Source organism: Megalops cyprinoides, chromosome 2 (assembly GCF_013368585.1).
Source record: "Megalops cyprinoides isolate fMegCyp1 chromosome 2, fMegCyp1.pri, whole genome shotgun sequence".
Taxonomy (NCBI): domain Eukaryota; kingdom Metazoa; phylum Chordata; class Actinopteri; order Elopiformes; family Megalopidae; genus Megalops; species Megalops cyprinoides.
Window position 1 is genome coordinate 51,492,501 of NC_050584.1, and position 10,293 is coordinate 51,502,793.

The window sequence follows — 10,293 nt, forward strand, 5'->3', positions numbered from 1 at the left end:
GACCTTTCCCCCTTGCAGAGGTGATCAGTCATGTGTGTGTCTGTCTGCAGCACTGAAGATAGATGAGCTGCTGGCTGCGCTGAAGAAGAAGGATGAAGACATGAGAGCGATGGAGGATCGCTACAAGATGTACTTGGAAAAAGCCCGCAATGTCAGTGCTTTTGAATTACTTGTAGTAAGGCCTGCATTATGTGAAGGCCATGAGAGTGGTGCCAGCATGCTGTTGTGATGGTATTCCAGTTTCTGTGCGATCAGAGATTTTTATTCTCATTGTCCTCTATTGCAGGTGATAAGGGCCCTCGATCCAAAACTGAACCCAGCTACTGTTGAGATACAGTCGCTGAAGAACCAGCTCGCGGAGAAGGACAAGAGAATCTTCAGTCTGGAGGTGCAGTCACTTTGCCTACTATGAGAGATCTTCCCAGAGTTTCTCTTTGTTCACGTTTTAGTAATCTCTGTATTGTTTCGATGATCTCTTTCTGTGTAGCGTGAATGTGAGCAGGCGAAACTCCGAGAATACGAAGAGAAGCTGATTGTCACTGCATGGTACAATAAGGTAGGGAGGTGTTGGAAGCAGGGTTGCATTTTATCCCACAAATCAACAGAAAAGGCCTACTTTTTGAGCTCCCCTTCCTGTGTACACTTATAAGTGCAGAGAGGCAGTGAATAATATATAACTGTTCTGACTGTAACTGACTCCGCCTGTGCCTTTTCGCAGAGCCTGAGTTTCCAGAAGCTCGCCATCGAGTCCCGGCTGGCCGGCCGAAACGCAACCTCCTTGGTGCCGCCCGGCCAGTCCTTCCTGGCCCAGCAGCGGCAGGTGACCAACGCTCGCCGCACGGTCTCCGTCAACGTGCCGGCCTCCTCCTCCAAGTAACAGCACTTCCTCACGCTCCCACCCCTGCTCCCTGAGTGCGCACTCAAGTGACCTTAAGCACAGTGCTGTCGGCTCCGCAAAGCGACTTCTTAGAGACATGCATGTGATGAGATGTGAACACGAGCACTTAGGGCCTCATTTCAGCTTTCCCCAGCCAACTCTCGCTGTCATAAAGCTGGACTCTTCCGCCAGTTAGCGGCAGGTTTGACTGGCATGTCTAGCAAATGGGTAAAGTTTGGAATTGATTGAGCCTTTATTTATATTATCATATCATATGTCATATTCATATCGAGTCAGGGAAATAACTTTTTTATGTGTATATATGTGTAGTGGCAGCAAGATACAAAATCAGTTAAAAAGCAACAGATGTTGTATTTATATTTATACCTCCAGTCAGCTTCTGTATTTCAGCTGTGGGGTTTTAAGAAAATGGATCATTTCAGTGAAAAATTCAGGACTCAACTGGACTCTTAATTACTTCCAGAACTAATCATTGTATGATGTTTAGATTAAGCTATGCAGTTTGGAGATGTGACAAACATTAATTGAAGAATGACCTTCCTCACCTTCAAATCTCTTCACAGAGAAATCCCAAAATTAGATGTGTACGAATAACTTTAACGAAAGGCAAATTGGTGCTGGACATCAAATTTCTCTTTTATAGTGCATATAGTGTTGTTCTCACTTATGTAGTACAGAAGGGGTTTCCTAAAAGAAAAACATATATGTATTGCAAGCATTAACATGTTTCTCATGGGGAGTGGGACTGAAAATCTGTAATGAGGTGCTGTAACGAAGTTTCCATTTGTTTGAAGCAATTCGATTTTATGGTTTTTTTTGTATGGTACAAAATGTGACACAACTACTGCATGATCTGTGGAAATACTGTAAGAAGGCCTTTTTTCTCTGGATGTTTTGTGTCTTAGTGTTTAGCAAGGATTCTAGTAGAAGGACAGGTCAAAGTAATCAAGGGTGCACATGCCAGCATATGCTTATGTAGAGTATATCAAACTTAATTATTCTGAAGGGGTAAAGACTAAGAATTTAATAATATTTGAAATTTGCATATGGTTTTAGTAGTACTAATAGGCTTATATTCTGTACCCGTAATACTTTGAGAATGTGACTCTTCCTTCTTCATAGAGTTCTTGGTTTGTAGTTGGTAGGAAGCACGTTGGTTGAACAGACCCGTCCTAAGATGGGGTGTGAGAACTGAGAAACACTGGTCTGCCTCGTGCTATTTTTCTGTATTTCAACTCAAATTTCTCATGTTAAAGCAAGCCACAATCTCAGATATACAACCTTTCTTTTTCTCCCCTCCTGTATTTTATAATAGCGTGTATCAAATTCTTGGCCACACAAATGAATTTTACTTGAACTTAATCACAAGCAATGTCATTTACTTACATTTACTAGTAAAGTGGTGTAAACTATCAAAACCTTATTGGATGAAACCAAACTTAAAATCTATTCAGATTTATGCTGATTATTTGAGAAAAGGTATGAAAATTTAAATGTAAATGTGAAATGTAATTTATCTATTGAGTGAAATTAGGATGTACTTTATAAGCCTTTGGAGTTCATTGAAAAAATAAAAATTTGTTTGAATTTTCTAAAGATGTTTTACTTAATTGTGGTTTTAGTGGTAGTTGTGGGGCTGTGTAATGTGTTTTATTGTTTCATCAAAGGGGCTTTCCTGAGACATCAAAACTAAGTAGATGTTTTCCAAGTAGGCTGCTTCCACATCATTGCCCACTAGAGGCTGACAGAGTTCAAACTAACAATTCTGCCGGTTGCAAGCGAATCATCTGCAGGATTCCCTTCACATCTCTAAAACTTTGAACATTTCTCATCTTTTACAAAGTTTGCATCCATTGTATGCATACCTCAACAGCTGATAAATCAAGTTTGTTACAGTTAATACCTCTGCTGTAGATTATATCGGGACTAACATGAAGTTCAGAAGTAGTGTACTTTTTCAAGATCAAACAATGGTACTGTATATAGCCACCAACCTTATCCTGATTCAATGAAAACATTGAAATGAAAACATTGAGTGGGCCAGAATTACACTAAAATGAACTGAATTAGTCTCAAAACATGCTCCAACAGTTGTATCTTTTGCTCTCATGGCAAGTTAGATTTATATATTTCCTTCAGGATTAATAAAGTATTTCTTATTCTTATTCTTATTCTTATTCTTATATGTACATACATTCACTACAACCAATTTCATACATAATGTGAATAGATAAATTTGGATTTCAGTGTGTTTAAAACTTCAGCTTTTTCCACCAAACCTAAACTTTAATACTTTTATTTAAATCCCCCTTACGAGAAGCTCTTCTTTTCCTATGAAAATGGTGTATTGACTGAATTTTAATTATGTATGTAACCCAAATTTGAATGAAGAGACTACATGCATGGTTTGCCATATTTAATGCTTTAATCACATGAAACATTTCTCAAAGACTATGAAATACATGCAAAACAATATGCAGGATATAATGTTTTTTTTTTGTTTATGACAGACAAAATCAAAAACTGAGGTGAATTAGTTTAAACACTAAAAATTACTAGGAAGAGATGCACACTGACAACCATGAAGTTATGCAGCTCCTATGTGAAGTCATTGTAGTGTTAATACGCTGTCTCATATTTCATATTTTTGCTGACAAATTGATTATCTAAGATAAGAGTTGCAAGAGTTGTCCTTAATACACCTGCATTCATCCTGTCAGACTTTGATAGTAACATTGCAAATTTAGTTTGTGATTTTTATCCTGTAAATTTGTAGATTCATCTCTTAATGAGATCTTGCACACCTGGCTTAATTTTAATGACATTGGCAGTAAATAATAGTTTATTAGGAGATGGTGTGAATGTGATGTAGATATCATGTGTTGGAGCTATGTAACAATATAGAGAACAAAACAAATTGGTCATCCCCACTATAAAGCACTACACCATACACACACACAGCGTAGTAGATAAATCCCTTGGATTTCAGCGTGCTATGTAGCACACATTAAATGGCAGGTTAACGGGGGGTGACACAGATCTTGAAGGGAAGTGGTGTCAGTGTGGTTCCAGCTTGTCCTTCCAGATCTAACTCTTCACCCTCGGGAGGGGAGAAGCTGAACTTTTGGAACAGGAAGACAAAGAAGAGGAACAGCTCCATCCTGGCGAGCTGTTCCCCCAGGCATATTCTCTTTCCTGAGGAGAAGCACGATTTACTGAGTTACTTAACTAATCGTTACTTCCTCATCTGCCTGGATTTGTTTCATTTTACTGCTTAATGTTGTACTCAACATTACCTGCTGAGAAGGGCAAAAATGCATCCCGCCTCACAAACTTCCCATCGGAGTCCAGGAAGTGTCCAGGGTTGAAGGTGTCCGGCGTTTGCCACTCAGTCTTGTCAAACATTACTGAGGTCAGGATTGTCAGCACTGATGTACCCTGAAGGCAAATAATGCACAGATCATGACACTGCTGCTGTTCTTCCAAAGGCTACCTCAGGACATACCATCAGGTCTGGGTTTCTAGGCCATTAACATTGCTGATGTGAAACAAGCATAGTGATGTGAAACACATGTTGTTTCCCCCACAGTGGGTATTGGCATTCAGACATAATCTTAATTTGCTTAATTCCGCTGATTTAAAGAGGTATGCATTCTTCTGTTATTTTCATGAATGTAGTCTTTTACTTCAAGTCTCAGAAATGAGGCTACATTGTCAGTATTCAAGAGGTTGAGCTGTGTGGGTTCAGAATTTCATTCAATGGGTTGATGAGTCCTCATGAGAAAGGAAGGATTATATCCCAGACTTTAAGCAAGCACAGCAAATGCCTGCAGTTCTTCCTACCTTTGGAAGGAAGTATCCTCCCAGTGTGGTGTCTTTGTTGACCATCCGGGGACCGTTGAGAGGCACAATGTTTCCCATCCTCTGTATCTCGTGGATCACAGCATCAGTGTAGGGCATGTTGGCTCTGTCTGCCATAGTGGGCTGACGTGACTGTCCAATCACCCTGTCTATCTCAGCCTGGACCTTCTCTGGTATGGGACAAAACCAGCATGGACACGTCACGTGAAGCATTAGTAACACGGCTGATGCACTGCCTCGTGTTTTGCTTTGTTTGAGAAATTAAAGGTTAGTCAACCTTCTAAAGATAAACAATAATTTATTATCTTTATTAAAGTAATTCCATCTAAGTATCTAGGGATTTTAATAGAGATTTTCTTTCCATAAAATCTGTAGTGAACGTCAGTGAAGAGTTTATCTTGAATGGCAATTTAGGTTTTATGAATAGTACTGTCTTTTAAAGCAAGATGGAGTGGAAGCTGGACAACATGGAAAGTCCACAGTCCACTGTTTCTTCCACAGGATTATGCCAGGTCATGTTTACAGGTATATCTGTAGTTTTATTCTCCTTCCCTGATATAAATGTTAAAACGCACCTGTTGTGCTAGAAGAATTACCTGTATCTTATCTTACATTTATCATGTATGTTTCTTTAGACCTTGACATCATTTGAAAAATTCTGGAAAAAAATGACACACTTGAAAAATGAATCTGTTTAGTTGGCGCACAGGCACACAGGACCCAAAGTCCATGACCCTTTACAGTGCTTGGTCCTATCGTGCGCTTCCCCTGGGTTCACTGGCTCCACATGTCCCTTGAGAGTCATTCACCTTTTATGTCAGGGTACTTCATCATGTAAAGCAGGGCCCAGCGCAGTGTAGTGGAGGTGGTTTCTGTCCCAGCGAGAAACAGGTCCAAACTACACAGGATCAGGTTGGCCTCCTCAAAGCCGGCTGCAGGGTCCCCTTTATTCTGACAGGTGAAGAAAAAAAATGCAATAGGCATGTTTATTTTCCCACCCACATCTTAAGGGCAGCAGCCCAATGAGATGTAATGGTGGTCTTTGTACTGTATCTCCAGGTGATCCAAGAGAGAGGGTCAGATTGAGTGAGCAAATTATTCACCCTACTAGACAAGATTAAAGCCCTACACACCAGTGCAAGATGGAAAATAACCTTGTGATATACCTCTGAAACATGAAAACAGGGATGTATACCCATTTTAAATATACATTACATTCATTTCACGGATGCTCTTATCCAGAGTGACTTCCAGCACAAATGCATCCATTCAACTTGAATGAGCAACAGTGTCAGACCAGGCTAACAACACTCCCAGACCAGTGAGTATGAGCATAACACTATTCAATCCCTAGCAAAAGTTAACTTGTGCAACCTGACAAGACAAGGGAAGCCAAGTATACTACCATACATCAGTCACTAGAAATATACAGTCAGTGTATATGAAGGCTTCAAAACAGTCCAACGTACCAAACTGCATGACTAGCATGAAATAGCATGACTTGAATAGCATGACTTTATGAAATTATGACAGCTAAAGCACCAGTTACATTCTGTATCTCTGTGAGGAAGGCGTCAATGTAGTCCCTTGGGTCTGATGGGTCCCAGTCCTCCTTATGTTTCTCCAGTTCTTCTCTCACAAAGGCGGAGAGCTCTTTGTAGTGCGTGAAGATGTCATTGTGTGGTCCTGGAAGGTACTTCATCACAGTCGGGAAAGCCTCGTAGAGCTGAAGATGAACCCATTTCATAGTGAGTGAGCAGATAGATTTCACTACTGTTTTATGGTTCATCAAAATATGAATATTTCACCCAGAGCAGTGATGGGGGCACAACACTTTTTATTATTATTGCATTCTGCTTTAAGTTTTTTACGAGGGATTTTTCCATTTTAATTTTCAGTCATGCAGGAACAAATATGATATGAGAGGGTAGTTCAGTGATACTGTTGTACTGCTTCATCTGTGAAAGTGTGTGACTTAAATCTGAAAGTCACCCAGAAAGCAGTGCTCTAAATTTAAACTGTGGCTCAGTTGAAAATGCACTTGTGTACAGGCTGAGCTCTACAGCCCAGGTTTGACACTGGCCATGTGTCAGCTGACAAAGACCAGGAGCCTACAGTGGCGGAAAAAAAATGATTTCAGTCTGCTGAGGACAGCGGTGGATAGGTCAGCTCAGGCTTCCTCATCTTACTGCTCTCATGCACCCTGTGACCCACCCTGGATTTAAGTGAGTTGCTAGGATGATGTCAGTGGCGTAGCGCCTATCCTCCAATGAGTGTTTACTTCATTGTGATGTGCTGTTTGACTTGTAGAGTGAAAAATGGCCCTTGGCTGTGTGCAAGTATACTGGAGGGTTGCATTTATCTCAATTCAGCACTCTAGCATGCGTGGAGAGGTTGTCACAGTGAGAGGAGATTAATGTACCGTTTGCAATTCCAAAAACTGGGTTGCATAAAATGTATTTAAATTATGATTGTATATTAATATCACAAATGATTATATATTAATATCATACATTATTTAAAAAACAGCAAGAAACCACCCCTACCTGGCCCCATATGCTGCCCTCCAGCTGGATCGCATGAGACAACAACTTCAGCAGAATATTGAAGTTGTGATCATTGTAGTCAAACCTGTGTCCAAAGACCATGACGCAGATGATGTTGGAGACAACATTGTTGAGGAGCATGTGAGGGTCAAAAGGTCTACCTGTGAAATAAGAAGAATAAGAAGAAGAGGGTGGACTGTAAATCTTCTCTGGCCTTTGCACTGTTCCAAAAATGTAAAAGCAGGGGCTGCTTCAGTACCCAAAGCTAAAAACCCTTATATTAGTTTTCATATACTCACTATTTAATTCCAGGAAACCTAAACACTAAAAAGTATCAGGCTCTACTCTGGTAAAATATTTATAGCTGCAGGGTAATGTACTTACAATTGACCTACATTTACATCTGTTCATTTCCAGACACTTTTATCCAAAGTGACTTACAAGTGAGGGAGAGTACAATACAAGCAAAAAGCCATATAAGCAGTCAACAGTATTAGACGTACTGCATGACCAGGTTTCAATAGTTGGCCAGAGAAGGTACAAGCTAGTTGATAAAGACACGACTGCATTAAACCATTCAATATTTTTAGTAAAGGAAAACAAAGTTTAAGACGTAAGAAATTGCTTTAGGTGGTAGTGTTTCAGGTGATCAGATGAGTGTGGAAGAGCTGTGTCTTCAGACCTGTGATGTGACATGATTACTGCCAAGCGTGCCCTTAAAGTGCTGAAGATCAGTGGAGTAGTAGCACTGTTGTTGATTTTGATCTGGGGAGATCACTATCAAGTGGGTAAGTAAAATATCTTCCTTGGACTTCGGAGTTAAAGTCCCATCCCTCATTGAGACCCAATCCTGCCCACACCTTTTTCTCTCTCGATCTCTTCTTGGAGGAATCTGCTCTCTTCACAGATGACCGACTCCAATGACTTCTTCCCTAGTCCAAAGTTTCTGAGGGTGGTAAGAGCGAATCTCCTTTGTTTCTTCCACCTGTATCCATTGCTGAGGAATATGCCTGGATGGAACACATGTTTTTTTTATTTTCTCTGGGTTTTAATTGTGATCTTTCATGTCCACTGTTGACTTACATGAAGCATAGACAAACAGTACTGGTGTACAAAGTACTATTAACATCATAGTTATAATTTTAATATTACATGTGGAATATGAATAAAAAATATCCTGGAGAGACTCTGTATTGAGGCCATTGTCTTAGTTTTATCATTATTACTATTTATCACACTTACAATATAACTATGACAATTACAGTTCTATCATTATGCTTATAATAGTGCACTCTGGTAGCTCAATCCCTCATTTACTTACCATTTAGAGACTTGCCATTTCCTGAATAGATTCTGTCAGCCAATGGGCTTGGAGGCCGGTCCACAAAGGTCTCTGCTTGAGTCACCAGGGCTTCCTTCACCATTTTGTAGCCTGTCACAAGCACTGTCTTTTCTCTGCCCAGCCGGAGGCTGAAGACATTACCATAAACATTGGCCAGCTTTGGAAACAAGATAAATTAGTTATCTACAGTCATTTAACTTTGAACTGTCAATGACTGGTCTCCTGAGTAGGAGGCAATGGTGTTGTTAGTATAACTATTAAAGAACCTCAATAACCTCATCAATATCACTGCCCTCATCTTGAGCTCTGCCTGTACAGCACAACAGAGTTAACGTGTATATTTAAGATTATACTGATATGTATGTCTCATGTCCCAGTGATTGTATTCAATATATATGTAACCTTAGATCAGATTAGCTCTGGCTCACCACACAGACCTTGTGCTCAGCTTCAGCACAATCTGCATTGTATGACCTGTACACATCTTGCCCTTGTGCCTGTTTGCCCACTATATGCACTTTTGTATGTCACTTTTGATAAAAGTGTCTGCTAAATGAATAAATGTAAATGTAAATGTATGAAGCTATTTATTCCTTTCATGTGAAAGAGCTGTCCACAAGAATTCCCTCTTGTTCATTTTGCCTTTTGCACTAATTAAGCAATATGGCTTTTCTCATTGTCAGATTAAAGTACCTCACCCATGTCCAGGGTTTTTTTTGCATCCAATAGTGTAATTTTCAGCAGGAAAAAGACATTTAAATAATTGGTATGCATGTAGAGTTGAACATTTCCTAGGAACACTATCTCTACATGTTTCTCTCTACAAGTTTACTCATATGTGATTATCATATCATGCTGTGACTCTGCAGCAATAATATTTCTCAGCCTCAGGTATTTTAATATTGAAATTAAAATTTTTAAGATTAGTTAATAGGTTGTGTTGATAACATGCCCATTTAAACATTGATTAGATTTCAGGTCACATATCACTAACATGCATCCTGTAATCCTCAACATCACATGACCGCTTTGCCTGTTGAAGACAGGCAATGCTTTGCCTCTCCTTAATAGCACATTTATACATAATTAGCAAACAGAATGAGGCTCCCAGATTTGCTCACCTTTGTCAGGTAAATATGTGGCTGTTTGTTGTCAATATGGAAGACATTCCCCACGAAGGGCAGAGCCCAAGGTCCAGGGGGGAAGTTCGGGGGGTTCCTGTACTTCAAGAAGTCGGTGATCAGAAGAAAGGCTAAGAGGAACAGCAAGAGTCCTTGGATGTCGAGCCCCTCTAGCAAGGAATACAGCAGCATTGTGAGGAGGGAAACCTTGCCCAAGCACTGCCGTAAAAGAACTACGACACACTTTCGCTCTTCAGTGCTGTTAATACTGTCTCCTTGCACACAATGGAAGCTATGTATTATGCAACCAGTCAGGTGCAACCAATAGAGGCAGAGCTGGCAGCTCTGCACCATGACCAAACAATGACATGTAATAGTATACCATTTGTGTTGCTGGCACTCTCATGCAGACAATGCACAACGGATCACATATTTACTTCCTGCATGTATTGCAAAATGCATTAAGTTTGTCCGGCTGAACATATTGTCATGCAGTGGGTGTACTGTCAGAAAACATTTCTCTCA

The 10,293-nt window shown here is 40.1% G+C and overlaps 2 protein-coding genes across 2 annotated transcripts in view; one reads left to right on the forward strand and one right to left on the reverse strand.

The window, feature by feature from the left end:
- The window catches only part of hook1 (hook microtubule-tethering protein 1), a 14,836-nt gene extending 12,604 nt beyond the window's left edge, over positions 1-2,232 (forward strand). The window contains exons 19-22 of the mRNA XM_036522180.1: positions 51-151; positions 287-388; positions 488-556; positions 719-2,232. Of these exons, the coding sequence (XP_036378073.1) occupies positions 51-151; positions 287-388; positions 488-556; positions 719-877 (431 nt within the window). The 3' untranslated portion in view covers positions 878-2,232. The remainder of the gene's footprint in view (positions 1-50; positions 152-286; positions 389-487; positions 557-718) is intronic.
- A 1,082-nt stretch (positions 2,233-3,314) lies between these two features.
- On the reverse strand, positions 3,315-10,049 carry LOC118773452 (cytochrome P450 2J2-like). Its single transcript, XM_036522387.1, has 9 exons — positions 9,769-10,049; positions 8,627-8,804; positions 8,166-8,315; positions 7,306-7,466; positions 6,309-6,485; positions 5,569-5,710; positions 4,742-4,929; positions 4,195-4,336; positions 3,315-4,093 (listed from the first exon to the last, which is right to left on the reverse strand). Exons 1-9 carry the CDS (start codon positions 9,958-9,960, stop codon positions 3,918-3,920), a joined length of 1,506 nt encoding a protein of 501 aa, XP_036378280.1. The 5' UTR covers positions 9,961-10,049; the 3' UTR covers positions 3,315-3,917.
- Positions 10,050-10,293: the final 244 nt, after the last annotated feature.

Bases quoted from the DNA above. Each gene is read 5' to 3' on its own strand.
- LOC118773452 (XM_036522387.1), bottom strand. From the start codon at position 9,960: ATGCTGCTGTATTCCTTGCTAGAGGGGCTCGACATCCAAGGACTCTTG. The intron at 8,805-9,768 runs GTGAGCAAATCT...TTGTTTCCAAAG, and splicing joins CACATATTTACCTGACAAAG to CTGGCCAATGTTTATGGTAA. The intron at 7,467-8,165 runs GTGTGGGCAGGA...CTTATTTCACAG, and splicing joins AGAGATCGAGAGAGAAAAAG to GTAGACCTTTTGACCCTCAC.